At 47.1% G+C, this 23,633-nt stretch overlaps 1 protein-coding gene across 1 annotated transcript; it reads left to right on the top strand.

Annotated features, from left to right (window-relative positions):
- Positions 1 to 1,079: 1,079 nt before the first annotated feature.
- On the top strand, positions 1,080 to 22,663 carry LOC140719951 (C-type lectin domain family 9 member A-like). Its single transcript, XM_073034864.1, has 6 exons — positions 1,080 to 1,150; positions 12,847 to 12,963; positions 14,283 to 14,474; positions 17,268 to 17,410; positions 21,715 to 21,779; positions 22,403 to 22,663. Exons 1-6 carry the CDS (start codon positions 1,108 to 1,110, stop codon positions 22,599 to 22,601), a joined length of 759 nt encoding a protein of 252 aa, XP_072890965.1. The 5' UTR covers positions 1,080 to 1,107; the 3' UTR covers positions 22,602 to 22,663.
- Positions 22,664 to 23,633: the final 970 nt, after the last annotated feature.

Raw genomic sequence — 23,633 nt, 5'->3', positions numbered from 1 at the left:
CAGTACAATCTGCTCTAAGGATCCATCTCGGACGCACTCCACAAACCCCCATTCTTGGGGTCCAGTGCCAGCCTAATTTTCCCAGTCTACCTGCATGTTGAAATCCCCCATTACAACGGTGGTTTTACCTTTGCGACATGCTAATTTTAACTCTTGATTCAACTTGCACACTATATCCTGGCTACTATTGGGGGGCCTATAGAGAACTCACATTAGGGTCTTATTGCCCTTACAATTTCTCAGTTCTATCCATACTGACTCTACATCTCCTGATTCTATGTCACCCCTCGCAATGGACTGAATTTCCTTCCTCACCAGTAGGGCCTCCCCCAGCCCCTCTGCCCACCTGCGGGCCCTTTCGATTGGACGTAAACGCTTGAATATTCATTTCCCAGCCCTGGCCCTCTTGCAGCCATGTCTATGTTATTCCTATAACATCATACTTGCCAATTTCCAACTGAGCCTCAAGCTCATCCACTTTATTCCTTATACTTCGTGCATTCATGTATAATACTTTTCATTCATCACTCCCCTCGCTTCTCACACGGATCCCTATTGCACTTGGCCATACTCTGCGATCCCTTTCTGAGCTTTCTTCCCCTTTAATTCTGTTGTCTTTCTTACGTTTTCTGTTTCACTCTTTCCCTTTAACTGTATCCTTATATTTCCAGATCGTACCCTCCCCTCCCCCCACTTACTAGTATAAACGCCCCCGTGTTGCAGTGGCAAACCTGCCTGTCAGAATGCTGGTCCCCCGCCTGTTAAAGTGCAACCCGTCCCTTTCCTTCTTCTCCGGCCACATTGCCTCTGTTTCCCCATTCTCTCCCATTTTCCCGTCCATCGGCTTTATCTCTCACCCTATTTCCCCTCTCCATCCATCCATCTGCTGCTCAGTCTCCACGTCTTTCTCTGCTCACTTCCATATCTTCCTCAAATTTTCTCCCTGTCTCTCACTCCGCCTGGCCATTCTCTACCCGTCTCCTGCCCTTCTATTTGTCTCTCTCTCACATTCCCATCCATTCTGTTCCAGATGGTTTGGACCCCACCTACTCTCAGCTGAACTTTCTCCAAAATGAAACTCCCATCGCTAAGGGAGAAAATCCTCCTATGGCGCCGAGACCAGGAAGAATGCCAATGACTGCTCAGGCAGGTCAGAGTTCACGTTTTGAAGGGGCCACGTGCTATACGTGCTATATTGTGATAATCATTCTGCATCGACCATTTCTCCGGCAGTACGTTCCATAGACGGAGCACCGTCTGCTTAAAAAATATGTCACTCTGGTCCGCAGTTAAATCTCTTTCTGCTGTCACCTCAGAACGGTGCGCTCTGTTCCTCAATTCTCCAAGTCTATAGAAAATGACTCTGCGCATTCACCTTGTCTTTCCCCACTTGGTTTTGTAAACCTCTGTAAGGTCACCCATGAATTCCAAGGTATAAAATCCTAACCTGCCTGAATTATCTCCATAAATCAGTCCCTCGAGTCTCGGGAATATCCCCGTAAAGCTCCCTCTGCAAACTTTGCTGCTCAGTGGCATTTCACCTAGAGCAGTTGGACAAAACCTGAACACTATACTCCAAGGTGCGCCAACCCTACGTCGTGCACAACTGCAAAGTGACCTCTAGACTCCTTCACCGCCCTATCTAATATTGACCTCAATTTCTGGGAACCGTTTTACCGTATCCCTGGGTCCGTCTATTCTATAACTCTCCCCGGGTTCATCCTCTTCACTGTGAATGTCCATCCTGGCTTGTCTTCCTGAAATACCACGCGGTTTGCTTATACAGAAAGTCAGAAGGTATGGGATCCAGTGAAGTTTGGTCAGGTGGATTCAGAATTAGCTTGCCTGCAGAAGGCAAAGCGTCGTGGTGGATTGGAGGATTGGAGGATTGGAGGATTGTGACTCGTGGTGTCCCACAAGGATCTGTTTTGGGACCTCTACCTTTTGGGATTTTTATTAATGACCTGGATGTGGTGTTAGAAGAGTGGGTTGGCAAGTTTGCAGACGACACAAAGGTTGGTGGTGTTGTAGATAGTGTTGAGGATTGTTGAAGACTGCAGAGAGACATTGGCAGGATACAGAAATGGGCTGAGAAGTGGCAGATGGAGTTCAACCCGGCGAAGTGTGAGGTGTTACACTTTGGAAGGACAAACTCCAAGGCAGAGTACTAAGTGTATGGCAGGATACTTGATAGTGTGGAGGAGAGAGGGAACTTGGACTACATGTCCACAGAGTCCTGAAAGTTGCCTCACAGGTAGATAGGGTAGTTAAGAAAGAATACTGAGTGTTTTCTTTCATAAGTCGAGGGATAGAATTTAAGAGTCACGGGTAATGATACAGATCTATGAAACTGTTAGGCCACACTTGGAGTACTGTGTCCAGTTCTGGTCGCCTCACTATAGGAAGGATGTGGATTCATTGGAAATGGTACAGAGGAGATTTACCAGGATGCTGCCTGGTTTATAGAGTATGCATTATGATCAGAGATTAAGGGAGGTATGTTTTTTTCTCTCTCTCTCTCTGGAGAGAAGGAGGATGAGAAGACATGATAGAGGTATACAAGATATTAAGAGGAATAGATAGAGTGGACAGCCAGCGCCTCTTCCCCAGGGCAATACTGCTCAATACAAGAGAACATGGCTTTAAGGTAAGAGGTGGAAAGTTGAAGGGAGATATTACAGGAAGTTCTTTAACTCAGAGAGTGGTTGGTGCGTAGAGAGCACTGCCTGAGGCACTGGTGGAGGCAGATACACTAGTGGAATTTAAGAGATTACTATACAGCTTTATGGAGGAATTTCAGGTGGAGGGTAATATGAGAAGCACTTAAGGGTTTAAGGGTGGGCCGAAGTGCCTGTACTGTGTGTACTATTCTATGATATGTGTTATAACATTGTCATGCATTTCTTGTTCGTCATTTCCACCCATAAAGCCTCACTTAGACGAATTCTCTTGCCTGTCCTGATTGTCCACTGCGGTAACATTTTCTAAGCCGAGTAATGTCACCCCTCCTCCTTTAATTCCTTCTGCCTTCTCACATGGAAATATGGTGCTCTCCTGCTTGCTCTTCCTGCACACAATTCTCAGTAATGGCTACAATCTCATAATTCACTGTATTGATTCAATCCCTGAGCTCAACCGCATTTCCTTAAAGCTTCCTGCATTGAGATATACCCCAATCCCGTCTGGGATATTGCCTGTGTCTTCCACAGTGAAGACAGATCCAACTGTTCATCTCTTCTGCCATTCCCTTGTTCCCCATAATAAATTCAACCGGTTCTGTCTTCAAGGGCCCAACTTTGGTCTTAACTAATATATTTCCTCTTCACATACCGAAATAAGCTTTTACTATCCTCTTTTATATTCCTTACTAGCTTACCTTCGTACCTCAACTTTTTTTCCCTTATTGCCTTTTTAGATATCTTCTGTTGCTCTGTGATTGTTTCCCAGTGCTTTGGCTTCCCGCTCATCTTTGCTATGTTATACTTCTTCTCCTTTATTTTTATACTGTTCTTGACTTCCCTTGTTAGCCTCGGTCGTACTCTACTCCACTTAGAAACTTTCTTTCACCTTGGAATGATCTGATCCTGCACCTGCTGTATTATTCCCAGAAATTCCTACCATTGTTGTTCCACTGTCATCCCTGCTTGTGTATCCTTCCAGTCAGCTTTGGCAAGTTCCTCCCTCATGGCTCCATAGTTTCCTTTGTTCAACTGTAACACTGACACTTCCGATTTAGAGTAGCCCACTAATTGGAAACATTAAATGCCTTATTGAGTTTCCTATTCATCAAGTCTACTACCCTGTTCTCATGAATCATCCTGGATCCTCACTAAAAATATAGAAACTGCAGGAGCTGTGACCGCAAGAAACTGCAGAGCGTTGTGTAAAGAGCTGAGCCCAGCTCCGAAACCAGCCTCCCCTCCATGAACTCCGTCCATAGATCCTGGCGCATCGATGAAACAACCAGCACCATCACAGAACCACCTCCTGTCACGCCGGCCATTCTGTCTTCTGCACCTGCCCCTCGGAGGGAAGGTGCGAAGGCATGTCTCACTAGGCTCAAGGAACACTTCTACCCCACAGTTATCGGACTATTAAACTGTCCTCTACCATGATAAATATACTCTTGACCTCGCAATCTGCTTACCCTTTGCTCTGGCCCCTTATTCTCTGTCAAAACTGCACTCTCTGTGTAACTGTGACCATTTATTCTGCATTCTGTGATTGATTTACGTTGCTTCAGTACCATGAAGTGATCGGTATCTCTGGATGTCTTACTGAAATCCATACAAACAACATCCACTGTTTATCCGCGTCAACTTTCCTAGTAATTTCTTCAAAAATTCAATAAGATTTGATAAACATGACCTTCCATGCAAAAATCCATGTTGACTGTTCCTCTTCAGGCCCTGTCTATACAGATAATTATATATACCATCTCCAAGAATACTTTCCATTAATTTAACCACCACTGACGTCAAACTGACAGACCTATAATTGCCAGGTTTATTCTGAGAATCCGGTTGAAACAATGGAACCGCATGAGCAATACGCCAATCCCCGGCACCATTCGCGCTTCTACTTACATTTGAAATATTTTTGTCAGAGCCCCTGCTATTTCTGCACTAACCTCCGTCAAGGTCCTATTGAATATTCTGTCAGTACTCTGAGATTTATCCACATTTATATTCCTTAACAGCACCAGTCCGTACTCCCTTTTAATAGCCATAGTTTCCATAGCTTCCCTACTTGTTTCCCTTACCTTACACAATTCAGTATCCTTCTCCTTAGTGAATACCGAATAACATAATTGTTCAAAATCTCCCCCATCTCTCTTGGCTCCACATATAGCTGTTCACTCTGATTCTCTAAGTGGCCAATTTTATCCCTTACTATCCTTTTGCTATTAATATTACTGGAGAAACCCTTTGGAATTATTTTCACCATATTTGCCAAACCAAACTTGTTTCTTATTTTAGCCTTTCTAATTTCTCTCTTGAGATTCTTCTTATATTATTTATATTCCTCGAGCACCTCATTTACTCCATGATGCCTATATTTATTGTAGATCTCACTTTTTCCCGAACCATGTTTCCAATATCCCTTGAAAACTATGGCTGTCTCAAACCTTTAACCTTTCCTTTTAACCTAACAGGAACATAAAGATTCTGTACCTTCAAAATTTCGCCTCAAAATCCAGTAGGATATGTATCAGTTAAAGCTATGGGTTGGACAAATGGCAGGTGGAGTTTCACACAGAGAAATGTGACATGTTGCGATTTGATCGGACAAGTGTTAAGATATAGAACACTCTTAAAACCAGGAAGCTAAACAGTGTTGATTTTCAGAGGAAGATTGGGTTCCAATGTCACTATCCGTGGTTAAGGACTTAGAACGTAGAACATAGAATTGTACAGCTCATTAAAAGCCATTCGGCCCAAACTGTTGTGCCGACCCTTCAAACCCTGCCTTCCATATAACCACTCCCCACCTTAAATTTTTCCATGTACCTGTCTAGTAGTCTCCTAAACTACACGAGTGTATCTGCCTCCACCACTGACTCAGGCAGTGCATTCCACGCACCAGCCACTCTCTGACTGAAAAACCTTCCTCTAATATCCCCCTTGAACATCCCATCCGTTTTCTTTAAGCAACATTAAGGGATCTGTGGACACGTACCCCCAGATCCCTCTGCACCTCCACACTACCAAGTATCGTGCCATTTACGTTGTACTCTGCTTTGGAGTTTGTCCTCCCAAAGTGTACCACCTCACACTTCTCAGAGTTGAACTCCATCTCCCGCTTCTCAGTCCACTTCTGCATCCTATCAATGTCTCTCTGCAATCTTCGACAATCCTCTACACTATCTACAACACAACCAATCTTTGTGTTGTCTGCAAACTGGCCAACCCACCATTCCACCCGCACATCACGGTCATTAATAAAAATCACAAGATGTAGAGGTCCCAGAACAGATCCTTGTGGCACACCACTAGACAGAACCCTCCAATCTGAATGCATTCCCTCGACCACGACCCTCTGCCTTCTGCAGGCAAGACAGTTCTGAATCCACCTGGCCAAACCTCCCTGGATCCCATGCCTTCTGACTTTCTGAATAAGCCTACCGTGTGGAACCTTGTCAAATGCTTTACTAAACTCCATGTAGATCACATCCACTGCACGACCCTCATCTATATGTCTGGTCACCTCCTCAAACAACTCTATCAGGCGTGGTAGGCACGATCTGCCCTTCACAAAGCCATGCTGATTGTCCCTGATCAGACAATGATCCTCTAAATGCCCATAGATCATATCTCTGAGAATCTTTTCCAAAAGCTTTCCCGCCACAGACGTAAGGTTCGCTGGTCTATAATTACCTGGACTATCCCTACTAACCTTTCTAAACAAAGGAACAACATTCGCCACCCTCCAATCCTCCGGTACCATTCTCGTGGACAACGAGGACATAAAGATGCTAGCCAGAGGTTCAGAAATCTCTTCCGTTGCCTCGTGTAGCAGCCTGTGGCATATTCCCTCAGGCCCCAGGGACTTATCCGTCCTAATGTATTTTAATAACTGCAACACCTCCTCTCCCTTAATATCAACATGCTCCAGAACATCAACCTCACTCATATTGTCCTCACCGTCATCAAGTTCTCTCTCAGTGGTGAATACCGAAGAGAAGTATTCATTGAGGACCTCGCTCACTTCCACAGCCTCCAGGCACGTCTTCCCACTTTTATCTCTAATCGGTCCTACATTCACTCCTGTCATCCTTTTGTTTTCAACATTGAAGAATTGAAGTGATGGTGTTTTCCTTTGCCCTGCTCCCCAAGGCCTTCTCATGCCCCCTTCTTGCTCTTCTCAGCCCTTTCTTAAGCTCCTTTCTTGCTACCCTATATTCCTCAATAGACCCATGTGATCCTTCCTTCCTAAACCGCATGTATGCTGCCTTCTTCCACCTGACTAGATTTTCCACCTCACTTGTCAACCATTGTTTATCTTCCCCAGCGGGACAAATTTATCCTTAACATCCTTCAAGAGATCCTTAAACATCGACCACATGTCCATAGTACATTTCCCTGCAAAAACATCATCCCAATTCACACCCACAATTTCTATCTTTATAGCCTCATAATTTCCCCTTCCCCATTTAAATATTTTCATGTCCACTCTGATTCTATCCTTTTCCAAGATAATGCTAAAGGTCAGGGAGCGGTGATCACTGTCCCCCAGATGATCACCCACTGACAGATCTGTGTTAAGCAGGTATATTACACGCATGTTTTTATCATTGAGGACACTGGTTTCAAAAGTCAGAAGTTATGTTGCAACTTCATCAAAATGACGGTTAAGGCTGCATTCGGCGTATTATACATAATTTTGTTCACCACATTGTTGGGAGGATTAGAAGGCCTTGGATAGCCTCCGAAGATGTTGAACGAGAGATCCGACAGAGGTCTCTAAGATCACAAAAGAAATAGACTGAGGAGACAGACAGTTACTTTTTCCAAAGTTGAAATATATCATACCAGAGAGAGTGCATTCGGGACAACATTGTAGGCCTGTTTCTGTACTCTGCTGGATGGTCTCTGTTCCTCAGGGTCCCTCTGTTTTGCAACACTCTCAACGGTCCCTGTACCTGTGACTCCACTTTCTAGGAACCGTGTACCTCTACCCCTGCGTCCTTCCGTTCTTTAACATATCGCAAGTTTCCTCACTTTGACCGTGCAAGTCCTACCCTGTTGTTTGCCCTCCTGAAATACGATAGTTCAAACTAAATTGCAAGTGCTCCTGTTCAGCCGACTTCCCCGGCGAATCGAGATCCCACTGTAAGAGGTAACTGTCTTCACTGTTTAAAACGCCATCAACGTTAATGTCGTCTGCAAGCTCACCTAACGTGTATTGTATAATCTGCTATAAATGGTCAATATAGTTGACAAAGATCACTGGTCCCACCACCGACCACCCTTGTGCAACGCTAGTGACGGGATTCCAGTCTGAGAAATGGACTGCAACTCTAAATTTTGTCCCATATCGCTGAGCCAAATATATACCGGATCAGCCATCCCTCCCTGCGTCGCACACCATCTCCCAGGGCGGTATACCATCTGGGTTCTTGTTAAATTCTATGTACATTACATCCCGCACCTCGGACTGAGCAGTCCTCCTCAATGAAATCTGTCAGAGAGATCTCCTTCGGTTCCAAAGCATCTTCACACCAGTCTCTTATCTGAGCCGTTGTTAATAGCCTTGTTCAAGCCTCTGTATGGTACATCTACTGCCAGTTCCTGGTCTGTCCTCCACAGTCAAATCCGCCCGAGAAATCTACCAGGGTCTCACGTCACCTGTCATCTCCTTCCCCCTTCTCTGGTCTATTTTCCCTATCGTCCACTCTCCCGCCCAATCTCACTGCTCCATTCCTTCTTCGTCTCTCTCTACATTTCTCTCTTCTATCTTCCAGAGTGATCTACCATCTGGATTTTGATACGGGACTTGTCAGGCATCCATTATGCCTATCAATCCGGACATATCAGTCAATCAAGTTCTCCCGGGGCCCATACCATTACACGGAGTAGTCTATCATGTTGAAAAAAAAGTTCTATTTTCTTCTCTGTTCACAATGTCAACTTCCCTGTTCTCATGAAACGCCCTGGTTCCTTACTAAAAATATGAACACTGCTCCGCCCATTACGCTGGAAACTGCCGAGCGTTGTGGAAAGAGTTGAGCCCAGCTCCGAAACCAGCTTCCCCTCCATGAACTCTTTCTACACATAGCGCTGTTTCGATAAAGCATCCAGCATCAACAAGGGTCCCCGGACATTCTGTCTACTGCACCCTCCCATCGGAGAGAAAATGCAAAAGCATTTATCAGGTGGCTCAAGAACAGCTTCTACACTACAGTAATCAGACTATTGAACGGGCCCCAAACACGATAAGATGTACTCTTGACCTCAAATCCTTCTCTTCGTGGCTTTTGAACCTTATAGTCTGCCTACACTACAATTTCTCTGTAATTTTGATACTTTATTCTGCATTCTGTGATTGAGTAACCTTGTTCTACTCCAATGACGTGATTTGCATCTAAGTGATAGGATCTCTCCTATCATTAATGTCTATCTGAATTACTTCTAATTATCTGGATAGGCAGGGTCTGATAACCAACAGTCAGCATGGATTTGTGCGTGGAAGTTCATGTTTGACAAATCTTATTGAATTTTTTGAAGAGGGTACAAGGAAAGTTGACAATGGAGAAGCAGTGGATGTTATCTATATGTTGTCTATATGGTAGGTAATTGACAAGGTTCCACACGAAAAGTTAGTTAGGAAGGTTCAATCGTTAGGTATTAATTGTGAAGCAGTAAAATGCATTCAAAAGTGCCTGGATGGGAGATGCCAGAGAGTAGTGGTGGATAACGGTTTGTCAGGTTGGAGGCCGGTGACTAGTGGTATGCCTCAGGGATCTGTACTGGGTCCAATGTTGTTTGTCCTATACATTAATGATCTGGATGATGGGGTCGTAAATTAGAATAGTAAGTATGTAAACGATACTAAGATAGGTGAGATAGGTGGTGTTGTGGATAATGAAGTAGGTTTTCAAAGCTTGTCGAGAGATTTGGGTCAGTTAGAAATGTTGGCTGAAAGATGGAAGATGGAGTTTAATACTGATAGGATTGAGGTACTACATTTTGCTAGGAATAATCAAAATAGGACATACACCGTAAATGGTAGGACATTGAGGAATGCAGTAGAACAGAGTGATCTAGTAATAATGGTGCATAGTTCCCTGATAATGGAATCTCATGTGGATAGGGTGGTAAAGAAAGTTTTTGGTATGCTGGCCTTTATAAATCAGATCATTGAATCAGATATACGAGTGGTATGTAATGTTAAAATTGTACAAGTCATTGGTGAAGACAAAATATGGCGTATTGTGTACAGTTCTGGTCACCGAACTATAGGAAAGATGTCAACAAAATAAAGGGAGTATAGGGGACATTTACGAGAATGTTACTTGGGTTTCAGCACCTAACACAAAGAAAGTTTGAACAAGTTTGGCCTTTATTCTTTGGAGCATGGAAGTTTGAGGGGGGACTTGATAGAGGTATTTAAAATTATGAGGGGGATAGATCTAGTTGACGTGGATAGTTTTTTTTTTCATTGACAGCAGGGGAGAATCAAACAAGAGGACATGAGTTGAGAGTTAAGGAGCAAAAGTTTAGTGGGTACATTTTTACACACAAAGTGGTAGCTGTGTGATAGATAGATAGATAGATACTTTATTCATCCCCATGGGGAAATTCAACATTTTTTCCAATGTCCCATACACTTGTTGTAGCAGAAACTAATTACATACAATACTTAACTCAGTAATAATATGATATGCATCTAAATCACTATCTCAAAAAGCATTAATAATAACTTTAAAAAAAAAAAGTTCTTAAGTCCTGGCAGTTGAATTGTAAAGCCTAATGGCATTGGGGAGTATTGACCTCTTCATCCTGTCTGAGGAGCATTGCATCGATAGTAACCTGTCGCTGAAACTGCTTCTCTGTCTCTGGATGGTGCTATGTAGAGGATGTTCAGGGTTTTCCTTAATTGACCGTAGCCTACTCAGCGCCCTTCGCTCAGCTACCGATGTTAAACTCTCCAGTACTTTGCCCACGACAGAACCCGCCTTCCTTACCAGCTTATTAAGACGTGAGGCGTCCCTCTTCTTAATGCTTCCTCCCCAGCACGCCACCACAAAGAAGAGGGCGCTCTCAACAACTGACCTATAGAACATCTTCAGCATCTCACTGCAGACATTGAATGACGCCAACCTTCTAAGGAACTACAGTCGACTCTGTGCCTTCCTGCACAAGGCATCTGTGTTGGCAGTCCAGTCTAGCTTCTCGTCTAACTGTACTCCCAGATACTTGTAGGTCTTAACCTGCTCCACACATTCTCCATTAATGATCACTGGCTCCATATGAGGCCTAGATCTCCTAGGCCTGGAACGAGCTTCCAGTGGAAGTGGTGGAAGCAGGTTCGATATCGCCATTTGAAGTAAAGTGGATCAGTATATGGACAGGAAAGGAATGTAGGGTTATGGGCTGAGTGTGGGTCGGTGGGTCTAGGTGAGGGTAAGCGTTCTGCACTGACTAGAAGGGCCGAGATGGCCTGTTACAGTGCTGTGATTGTTATATGGTTATATATATGAACGATCTGGATGAGAATGTAGGTGGGTGGTTTGGTATGTTTGTAGATGATAGGTTGATGGGTGTTGTGGATCGCTTAGAGGACCTGCATTCAATTCCGTAGGACATGGATCAGTTTCTGATATGTGATGGAGGAATGGCAGATGGTGATTAACCCGGAGAAACGTAAAATGTTGCACCTTGGTATGCGAAATGCTCAGAGATAGCACAAGATAAGAAGAGTTACAGAGGCTATCATTCACAAATGTGAAATGTCTAACACCAGAGGGAATGCATCGTGGACAGCATTGCCGGCCGAATGGCCTGTTCCTGCGCTGTAATGGCTGGTCTACGATGCAGGATGTTCGAAACACACAACGCCGTGTTAAATGCCCAGCTTCGCACAAGTCTTGGCCACAGATATTAGAGGTCCCGCGGGTAACACCACCAGTCACGGACGTCCAACGTCCTCTGGGTTCTGTGGACAAGCCAGTACAGAAACTTAATTCCCAATTCACTGAGAATCCCAGTCATCACAATCTTGGGAATGCATCTCCCATGAGAGAGACTTTGTCAAAGGCCCGTCTGCAGTCAACTCTTTATCTCTCCACTGAAACGCGTGATCAACCCGAGATCCCTTTCTCTGTCGACAGTTAAGGGTTCTGTCGTTAACTGTCTCCTCTCCTTTCACATTTAACGCCCCAAAGGAAAATACCTCACACTTACTTGAGCTAAACTCTGTTTGCCATTTTCCACCCAGATCTACAACTGACCCATACCCCACTGAATCTATTGGCGATCTTACGCACTGTCCACAACACCTACAATCTTTGTGTCGTCTGAGATTTTACAGCCTTCCATCTCTATTTTCATCCAGGACAGTCACACCCATCACAAACACCGAATGGTCCGGTTGCATATGTATACCATTTCCCACCATCTTTTATCATTTCTTCCTCAAAATTTATTTTTTTTTTATTATAGAGAAACAGTACAGAATCGGCTCTTCCGGCCATTCAGGCCGCGCTGCCAACAATACTCTGAGTTATTCCTTTTTAATGACAGTTAAATTTACAATAAACGATTAACCGAAAAACCGATATGTCTTTGTACTATGGGAGGAACCCAGATCACCCGGAGGAAATCCACTGGCTGATGGGGAGTATTGGAAACTCCTTGCAAGCAGCGGCGGGAACTGAACCCGGGTCGCTGGTACTGTAAAGCGCCGCGCTAACCATCACGCATCCGTGCTGCCCTTCTCCTTGTCAGCAGCCACAAAACATAGAAACACAATGGAGTCCACGAAAATCCCCACAACATGTTCACCCCCACAAGACCGTCATTTATCTTATTCGTGAAAAATGAACAAAGCGGGCAAACAATGATACAGATAGGAAAAATAATAACCCCGTGACACTCTGTCTTTCCACTCTTACGCACCCCTCTCTCGCTCCATTGTCTCTTCTCCCGTCTCTCACACTTTTTTCTGTCTCTTTTTTTTCACACATCCCACTCCCCATTCACATCGATCATCTCACCCAGACATTTCCTAGGTCCTTTCTCTTCTAGTTTTCTCTCCCCAATTGTCTCACATTTTCCCGCCCATCGCTCCCCTCACACCATACCCTTTCCTCTCCTTCTGTTTATCTGAATGGTCTCTCCACAGGTCCGCATAAACAGGAGCCGAACGAGAACATCGGAAATAGACCGGACCGTAAGATCTGTCTACTCTGCATGGTGACGTCCGTCCTCTTCCTGGCAGTGGTCGGGCTGTCGATCCATGGTGAGTCGAACGGAATCCGGTTGGAGTCAGACCGTAAACTAACAGAGTGGAATAAAACATGACCGTAAAACTCTGAATCCAGACAGCCAATTCCCCGTGCATCCCATGTATTCCCACATTCTGGATAAGCCTCCCCTGAGGGCTCAGTCAAACACCCACAGTTCCAACTTAATCAATCACATTCAGGAGACGTGACTAAGTTTCTGGAATCAGAGAGACTCTTGTCAGTCCGGGGAAGTCAAGGAATTTGGACTCTCAGCGATGAGGCTCAATGTAACTGGGATTGAGAGAGGGAGGGGTGATCGTGGTGGAAGGAGAGACCGCGGCTGGTGGGTGGAAGGGAGTCCCAGTGGGGGACACGGCTGAATTCACACACATACTGAAAGAGAACATGGGAAATAGATCGAACCGTAGGATCTGCCAACTCTGCCTAGTTACTTCCGCCATTATCGTGATTGCTGACGGGCCCTCGACCCAAGGTGAGCCGAACGGGCTCCAAATGTAAATAAATTGTGATTGTAAAGCACCACAGTGGCACCGACACCCCTTGACAATGACAATAAGACACCACTCACTGTGACAGCTACACGCTCCTCAACCTGACACGTTCAGCTCCGCACCGTGACAAAGACTCACACGTCACTGTAACACCCCTTACAGAGACAGTTTCGCCCCTCAACTTAACACACATGCACCGCTCACTGATGTAATTACCCATACCTCATCCTGACACAAGCAAACCCCTTACCGTAATAGGGGATCCGAAATTCACAGCGAAACCTCCGTGACATTGACGCGCACCTCAGCGTGATACTGTCACACCAATCGTAGCCATAACATGCCTTTCACTGTGAAACAGACACACCTCTCCCTGTGAGACCAGCTCACCCCACACCATGACACAGATTCTCTACCCAGCGTGACACCGCCACCCCCCTCACTCTGATTTTTCCCTCGCCGTGACGTCAAGAAACCCTTCATTATGACTCGGCTCAACCCGCGACAGTGCACCTAAACACCTATCACAGTGACACCGACATTTTCCACAGAGCAACTCGGACATGCCCCGCACGATACTGACGCAGAATCCCATTGTAAAATCAACAAAATCTTCACCGGGACTTTGATATACCCCTCAGCGTGACACAGACACGCCCCTCAATATGGTGCCTACTCCTCTCACTGTGCCACCAGCACATCCTTCACTGTGACACCCTTCACCGTGACACTGACACGACACTCTCTGTGACCCGTTCGGTAGCGTGACGCTGACTCATGTGTTACTGTAAACGCTAAACATCCTTCACCATCTCTCTCAGTATCACAGATTCCCCAGTCTCAGATCACCCGGAGAACCTGTCTCAAGAATCTCTCTGCGCTCAACTCTAATCTTTCCGATCTTAAACGAATGCACAGCGATCTCCGTCACCAATTCACTGAGATGGAAACGAAGTACAGATCTATCAACGAAACCAAGGCTCAAATCTGTGAATTGTTGACCAGCAGAAGAGGTGAGGCATCATCCCCCTCTTTCACCCGCTCCTCATCACAGGACAAGCATGGAGAGAGGAATCGTCATTCTGTGCTTGACATCGGGAGTGTGTGAAGAGAAGGTATGGAGAGTGATTCACTCTGTGTTTGAGCTGGTCAGTTTGTGACGCGTCTCCCTGGAAGAAGTTGTATTCTGTCACTGAACTCAGGAGAGTTTGGCGGGATGTTGTAGAGGTGGATTCACTCTGGGTCTGACTTCGGGATTGTGGGACGTAGCATTAAAATTTCCTTCTATGTCTGACTCCGGGAATGTCTGATGGGACGGTATGGATCCAGCTTCACTCTGTGCCTGACCGAGGGATTGTATGTTGGGACAGTGCCCAGAGCAAATCACCTCATTTCTGACCTATGAAGTGTGTTATAGCACTGTGGAGAGAGAGCTTCACTCTGAATTCGGGAGTGTGTGAAGAGACGGTGCAGCGGGGACTTCGCTTTGTGTCTGAATACGGGAGTGAGTTATGGGATGTTGCAGAAGGAGCTTCACTCAGTGTTTGATCCCGGGAGTTTGCGATGAGACTGTGTGGAAGGCGTTTGTATAAAAAAATGGCTTAAAGGAAGAAAGCAGAAAGGTTGTTGTGGAAGGAAAGTATTCTGCCTGGAGGTCGGTGTCTAGTCGAGTGCCGCAGGGATCTGTCCTGGGACCCCTGCTGTTTGTGATTTTTATAAATGACCTGGATATGGAGGTGGAAAGATGGGTGAGTAAGTTTGTGGATGACACGAAGATTGGAGGAGCTGAAGATGGAGCTGTATGTTGTCGAAGGTTACAAGAGGATATAGACAGGCTGCAGAGTTGGGCATAAAAATGGCAGATGCAGTTCAATCCGGACAAGTGTGAGTTGATGTATTTTGGAAGGACAAACCAGAAGACTGAGTACAGGATTAATGGTCAGTTACATAAGAGTGTGGATGAACAAAGTTGACCTTGGGTTTCAAATCCATACATCCCTCAGGGTCCCTGCGCAGGTTGATAGGGTAATTAAGAAGGCCTATGGCATGCCAGGCTTCATTAACAGAGGGATTCAGTTCAAGAGTAGAGAGGTCATGTTACAGATCTGCAAATCTCCGGTGAGACCGCACTTAGAGTATTGTGTTCAATTCTGGTCACCTCATTGTAGGAAGGATGTGGAAGCTATAGACAGGGTGCAGAGGAGATTTACCAGGATGTTGCCTGAGTGGAGAACAAGTCATATGAAGCAAGGTTAGCAGAGCTGGGATTTTTCTCTTTGGAGCGTCGAAGAATGAGAGGGGACTTGATAGAGGTCCACGAGATTATAAGAGGCATAGATAGGGTGGTTAATCAGTACCTGTTTCTCAGGGCACCAAAAGAAAAAAACACCAGAGGGCATAGGTACAAAATTTAGGGAGGGAAGTTTAGGGGAGACATCAGGGGTAAGTTTTTTTACACAGAGGGTTGTGATTGCCTGCAATGACTTGCCAGGGATGGTGGTGGAGGCTAAAACATTAGGGGTATTTAAGAGCCTCTTCGACAGGCACATGGATGACAGAAAAATGGAGGGTTTTGGGGTAGTGTTGGTTTATGCCTTTTTAAAGGATTATATGGGTCAGCACAACGTGGAGGGCTGAAGGGCCTGTACTGTGCTGTAGTGTTCTATGGTTTTATGGTTCTATGGATTAACACCGAGAAATTGACCGCGGAGGAGTGTGACTGGACGGCGTTCAGGAAATTTCACTGCACGTCTGAACGCTGGAATGTGAGATGAGGCCATGGCGAAAGAGATTCACTCTGTGTCTGATCCAGGCAGTGCGTGACGAGACTTTGTAGAGGGAGAAAACTATGTGTCTCTCTCCGGGAGTGTGTGATCGGACGGTGTGCAGGGAACTTATAGCTGTGTCTCACCCCGTGTGTGTTTGATGGGACTCTGTGTTCGACCCAGTTTCGTGTGATGAGTAGCTACTGCGGGACGTGGGGTGGGCGAGTGCCTTTGACGGGGGGTGGGGAACGTTATGTGTTTGTCTGACACCGGTAACGGTGACGCGTGCCTGGATGGTGTTCCGCTTTGTGTCAGATATCTCTCTGATAGGACTGTGGAGGGAACGTCTCTCGTTTATTGACCCCTGTGATGTCACCGGTAGACATCATGCTATGGTTGACCACGGGAGTGTGCGGCGGGATGAAGCACAGAGTGTTTCATTTCCTATCTGACCACGGGAGGTTGTATTCGGGTAGTGTGGAGGGAGGTCTACTTTGTATTTGTCCGCAGTGCCGTGTGATGGGAGAGTGCGCAGGGAGCTTCACTCTATGTTTGACCCAGGGAGTGTGTGATAGTGTGGATTAGGGTTAGGATCGTGTGTGATGGGACAATCTGGAAGGAGCATCACTCTGTGTCTGACACCGGGACAGTATGATGTGACCGTGAGACAAGAGCTTCATTCTTCTCCTGTCTCCGAGAGTGTGTGACGGGACATGGTGTACGGAACACAGATTTGTGTCTGACCCGTCAGGAAGTGTGTGTTTGAATGGCCTGCAGGGACTTTCACTCTATAACTGATGGGACGGTGCCGAGTTAGTTTTATTGCATGTCTGATCTTGGCAGTGTGTGATGGGACCGTGTGGCGGGAGATTCACTTTACGTCTGGCTGGAGGAGTGAGTGATGGGACGGTATGAAAGCAGCGACACCTGCTGTCTGAATCCGGGATGGGAGTTGTGGACGGAGGTTGAATTTTTCTGATCCCATTCGGTGCAATGGGAGTTATGGAGGGAGATTCACTGTTTTTTATTGCTGACTTGCAGAGCAAACGTGTCCTCAGAACTGGATCGGAAACGTAAATCGGTGTTATTTCATATCCTCCTTGGAGAAACCTTATGATGGAGCGAGGGAACTTTGTTCAAAATTTGATGGAAGGCTCCTCGAAATAAATTCAAAACAGGAAGAGGTAAGTGATTCCCGGAGTCTAAGATAGATAGATAGATAGATAGATAGATAGATAGATAGATAGATAGATAGATAGATAGATAGATAGATAGATAGATAGATAGATAGATAGATAGATACTTTATTCATCCCCATGGGGAAATTCAACATTTTTTCCAATGTCCCATGCACTTGTTGTAGCAAAACTAATTACATACAATACATAACACAGTAAAAATATGATATGCATCTAAATCACTATCTCAAAAAGCATTAATAATAGCTTTTAAAAAGTTCTTAAGTCCTGGCGGTTGAATTGTAAAGCCTAATGGCATTGGGGAGTATTGACCTCTTCATCCTGTCTGAGGAGCATTGCATCGATAGTAACCTGCCGCTGAAACTGCTTCTCTGTCTCTGGATGGTGCTATGTAGAGGATGTTCAGAGTTTTCCATAATTGACCGTAGCCTACTCAGCGCCCTTCGCTCAGCTACCGATGTTAAACTCTCCAGTACTTTGCCCACGACAGAGCCCGCCTTCCTTACCAGCTTATTAAGACGTGAGGCGTCCCTCTTCTTAATGCTTCCTCCACAACACGCCACCACAAAGAAGAGGGCGCTCTCCACAACTGACCTATAGAACATCTTCAGCATCTCACTACAGACATTGAATGACGCCAGCCTTCTAAGGAAGTACAGTCGACTCTGTGCCTTCCTGCACAAGGCATCTGTGTTGGCAGTCCAGTCTAGCTTCTCGTCTAACTGTACTCCCAGATACTTGTAGGTCTTAACCTGCTCCTGATTAACATAGATTGAATCATTCCACACCGTCCCACCACACACTCCCGGGGTCAAGCACAGAGTGAATCTCCCTCCACACCGTCCCATCACACACTCCCGGGATCAGACACAGAGTGAATCTCCCTCCATACCGTCACATCACACACTCCCGGGATCAGACACAGAGTGAATCTCCCTCCACACCGTCCCATCACACACACCCGGGATCAGACACAGAGTGAATCTCACTCCACACCGTCCCATCACACACTCCTGGGGTCAAGCACAGAGTGAATCTCCCTCCACACCGTCCCATCACACACTCCCGGGGTCAGGCACAGAGTGAATCTCCCTCCACACCGTCCCATCACACACTCCCGGGGTCAGACACAGAGTGAAACTACCTCCACACCGTCCCATCACACACTCCCTGGGTCAGACACAGAGTGAATCTCCCTCCACACCGTCACATCACACACTCCCGGGATCAGACACAGAGTGAATCTCCCTCCACACCGTCCCATCACACACTCCCGGGATCAGACACAGAGTGAATCTCACTCCACACCGTCCCATCACACACTCCTGGGGTCAAGCACAGAGTGAATCTCCCTCCACACCGTCCCATCACACACTCCCGGGGTCAGGCACAGAGTGAATCTCCCTCCACACCGTCCCATCACACACTCCCGGGATCAGACACAGAGTGAATCTCCATCCACACCGTCCCATCACACTCTCCCGGGGTCAGACACAGAGTGAATCTCCCTCAGCACCGTCCCATCACACACTCCCGGGATCAGACACAGAATGAATCTCCATCCACACCGTCCCATCACACACTCCCGGGGTCAGACACAGAGTGAATCTCCCTCCACACCGTCCCATCACACACTCCCGGGGTCAGACACAGAGTGAATCTCCCTCCACACCGTCCCATCACACACTCCCGGGATCAGACACAGAGTGAATCTCACTCCACACCGTCCCATCACACACTCCTGGGGTCAAGCACAGAGTGAATCTCCCTCCACACCGTCCCATCACACACTCCCGGGGTCAGGCACAGAGTGAATCTCCCTCCACACCGTCCCATCACACACTCCCGGGATCAGACACAGAGTGAATCTCCATCCACACCGTCCCATCACACACTCCCGGGGTCAGACACAGAGTGACTCTCCCAAAAAAACACCGTCCCATCACACACTCCCGGGGTCAGACACAGAGTGAAGCTCCCTCCACACCGTCCCATCACACACTCCCGGGATCAGACACAGAGTGAATCTCCCTCCACACCGTCACATCACACACTCCCGGGATCAGACACAGAGTGAATCTCACTCCACACCGTCCCATCACACACTCCTGGGGTCAAGCACAGAGTGAATCTCCCTCCACACCGTCCCATCACACACTCCCGGGGTCAGGCACAGAGTGAATCTCCCTCCACACCGTCCCATCACACACTCCCGGGGTCAGACACAGAGTGAATCTCCATCCACACCGTCCCATCACACACTCCCGGGGTCAGACACAGAGTGAATCTCCCTCAGCACCGTCCCATCACACACTCCCGGGATCAGACACAGAGTGAATCTCCATCCACACCGTCCCATCACACAATCCCGGGGTCAGACACAGAGTGAATCTCCCTCCACACCGTCCCATCACACACTCCCGGGGTCAGACACAGAGTGAATCTCCCTCCACACCGTCCCATCACACACTCCCGGGATCAGACACAGAGTGAATCTCACTCCACACCGTCCCATCACACACTCCTGGGGTCAAGCACAGAGTGAATCTCCCTCCACACCGTCCCATCACACACTCCCGGGGTCAGGCACAGAGTGAATCTCCCTCCACACCGTCCCATCACACACTCCCGGGATCAGACACAGAGTGAATCTCCATCCACACCGTCCCATCACACACTCCCGGGGTCAGACACAGAGTGACTCTCCCAAAAAACACCGTCCCATCACAGACTCTCAGGGTCAGACACAGAGTGAATCTCCCTCCACACCGTCCCATCACACACTCCCGGGATCAGACACAGAGTGAATCTCCATCCACACCGTCCCATCACACACTCCCGGGATCAGACACAGAGTGAATCTCCATCCAAACCGTCCCATCACACACTCCCGGGATCAGACACAGAGTGAAACTACCACTGGAAGCAGAATTAGATTCAGGGTTTTTTATCACCGGCATGTGATGTGAAATTTGTTAACTTAGCAGCAGCAATTCAATGCAATCCATAATCTAGCAGAGAAAGAAAAAATATAATAAATAAAGTAAAACATAATAAAAATAAACAAGTAAATCAAACACATATATTGAAAAGATTAAATTAAATGTAAATAAATACAGAAATGTTCAGCATTATAAGAAGTGAGGTAGTGTCCAAAGCTCTAACCCATTCAGGAATAGGATAGCAGAGGAGAAGAAGCTGTTCCTGAATCACTGAGTCTGTACCTTCAGGCTTCTGTATCTCCTACCTGATGGTTACAGAGAGCAACGGGCATGCCCTGAGTGCTGCAGGTCTTTAATAATGGACGCTGCCTTTCTGAGACTCCGCCTCCTGAAGATGTCCTTTGTACTTTGTAGGCAAGCGCCCACGATGGAGCTGACTAGTTTACAACCTTTCGCAGCTTCTTTCGGTCCTGTGCAGTAGCCCCTCCATACCAGACAGAGATGCAGCCTGTCAGAATGCTCTCCACGCTGCAAATGTAGAAGTTTTTTTTTAGTGTGACCGAATGAAGTCCCTCCACGCCGTCCCGTCACACACTCCCGGGGACAGAAAGAGAGTGACACTCCATCTACACCGTCCGATCACACATTCCTGGCAGCAGACACTGTGTGGATCCATCTCTGTCCCATCTCTTCACATTTTCCCGTGGTCAGGTATGGAGGGAGGCTAAATGGAACCCTGACGTTGGACCAGCTTGCTTTTGTCTGAGGCTCGGCGGGGGGGGGGGGGGGGGGCGGGGGTGGTCGATACTGCCTCCTGCCCGATCAAACTGAATAATCTCCATTGTGTGGGTGTGGCCTGGTTACAAATCAATCCCAAGAAATAACGAGCAGAACACCATTTCCAATTAAATGATTGGGCTTTATGATTCTTCATTTGACTATGGGTTATTACAGAAAACAAAGAGAAAAAGGGCCCATTTTAACGAAACAGTCTAATACGCTCCTTGGAGCTCACTGTTTTCCCGTCCGTCCGTTCTCCATCGATTTACCCCGGGTGTGGTCGACTCCCAACACCATTCCAAGACCGCTCAGGCCTGCAGTCTACGATTACCCCGTTCTGGCATCTTCTCTCTCCATCTTCTGCCAAACAAAAGCCCGCGAATCCCTCGCTCTCGGTCTCACAGGAAAGGAAATCCCTCCCTTCATGGGACGCCACACATTCCAAAGCCCCCGTTATCTCTCGTCATAACACAAACACACTGCTGCTACAGAGAAACCATTACATTAGCAGTGAAACATTTCCCAGGGCTTTGCATGCACATTAATCGGAAGGATTTACTTTCACAGAATTTTATTTCCATCTCTATCGGCTACGGACCCGGAATTTACTGGATTGGAAAATGCAGAGACGGGTGAGGTTTGGACGGTTGCAGGTCGGTGGTGTGGGACTGACACGAGGCCGTGGGGAGAGAGCCGGGAGTGGGATTAGTTTTCAGATTTACAGATTTACGCTGTGAGTCAGGTTGGAGACTGACACGAGGCCGTGGGTAGAGAGTGGGTCAGTGGGATAAGATCGGAGGCTGACGCAAGGCAGTGGGGAGAGAGTAGAACAGTGGGATTAGTTTGAATACTGACACAGATTTGTGGGGAGAGAGTGGGTCAGTAGGATTAGTTTGAGTATTGACACAGATTTGTGGGGAGACAGTGGGTCATTGGGATTAGTTTGGAGACGGGGCTGTCAGGAGAGTGGAACAGTGGGATTAGTTTGTTGCCTGATGTAGGGTTGTCGAGAGAGGGTGGGGAAATGGGATTAATTTGGGAACTGACTCGAGATTGTGGGGGCGAGCGGTGTACTGGGACTCGTACGGCCAAGAAACCGGAGCTGTGGGGAGAGCGTGGTATCATGGGATTAGTTCAGAGTCTGACAAGCGGCTGTGGGGAGAGCGTAGATTAGTGGGATTAGTTTGCCTACGGTCTCCGGTTATCTGCTGGAGCTGTTTTGTCTCTGTTGAAATTGTCTGACCCTTTTTGATAGGAATGTGGCCTCTGATCTTCTGTACAAGATTTTCTATGGATCGCCCACCTGCAGTAAATGTGACTCGTCCCGTGACAATTTCCATTGCAAAAGGAAACACAGATTCATCTGTGAGAAGTCGGCACATTTATACCCGGATATTCCTGAAGAGATCCAAGGCATCTGTCAACAGCCTCTCGGGACGACTTCAATCATGTGACTACACCTCATTCAATCTGCCCACTCTCATTCTGCCATCCTTTCATCCCCACCCACCCTCTCTTCCCCTCATTCCTACTCCAGTCTCCTCCTCTACTCGCATCCACATTCTTCTCACTACTCTCTCTACCCTTCGAGAGTACTCCTCTCCCCTACAGCCCCCGCTCTACCCCGCTCCCCCCATTTATTCCCACTTTCTACTCCTCGTCTCGCTCTGCTATTCTTCTCACCAACTTATTCCGTTTCTCCACCCTCCTCTCCCCCTCAGGTCCCATTATCTGACCCTCCTCACTCCGTTCTCTCCACACACTCTCACCTCAATTCTGTGCACTCTAAATTCTCCAACACAGGGGAAAAAGACTGTGCACATTTACCCTATCTGTGCCTCTCCTGGCTTCATACCCACGCTCCAAGTAACAGTGACACATCCTTCTTGCCGGCTGTCCATAATCCAGACACTCGACACCCAGCAACATCCGCGGAAATCTCCGTCAGCGCTCTTTCCAGCTCAGTGGCATCTTTCCCACAGGAGGGCGACGAGAACCGAACACCGCCCTGCAAGTGCGACCTCACCGGCGCCTTGTACAATTACAACGTGACCTCAGCACGCTGCAAAGATGTAAATTTAACGTAAATTGGAAAAAAAAATAAATACTGCAAAAAAGTTGATAACCGAGGGAGTGTTTAAGTGTTCAGCGAGCTTTCGCAATCCGATGGCGGAGGGGAAGCAACTGCTTGTAAATTGTTGAGTTTACAGTCGCTTGTAACCCCCTCCCCGATGGTACCGATGGGAACTGGACATTTCCCAGCTGGAGGGGTTCCTCGCTGATGGATGTGGTCTTCACCGAGGCATTCCTTCTAGAACATGTCCTCGATGGAGGGGAGGGTTGTGCCCGTGATGGGGTTGGCTGAGCCTTGAACCCGCTGCAGCCTCGGGCGACCCTCTGCGTTGCAGCCTCCACACCAGGCGGCGATGCGACAAGTCAGAACACTCTCCACAGTACATCCGGAGAAAATCGCGAGTCTTCAATGA

Source organism: Hemitrygon akajei, unplaced genomic scaffold, assembly GCF_048418815.1.
Source record: "Hemitrygon akajei unplaced genomic scaffold, sHemAka1.3 Scf000033, whole genome shotgun sequence".
NCBI lineage: Eukaryota > Metazoa > Chordata > Chondrichthyes > Myliobatiformes > Dasyatidae > Hemitrygon > Hemitrygon akajei.
The sequence above is the reverse complement of the archived record's forward strand: the minus strand, read 5'-3'. Positions and strand labels throughout refer to the sequence as shown.

Excerpts from the sequence above, each read along its gene's own strand:
- LOC140719951 (XM_073034864.1), top strand. The coding sequence starts at position 1,108 with ATGGCGCCGAGACCAGGAAGAATGCCAATGACTGCTCAGGCAG. Across the intron at positions 12,964-14,282 it reads GGTCGGGCTGTCGATCCATG|TATCACAGATTCCCCAGTCT; the intron begins GTGAGTCGAACG and ends CATCTCTCTCAG. Across the intron at positions 21,780-22,402 it reads ATTGGAAAATGCAGAGACGG|GAATGTGGCCTCTGATCTTC; the intron begins GTGAGGTTTGGA and ends CCTTTTTGATAG.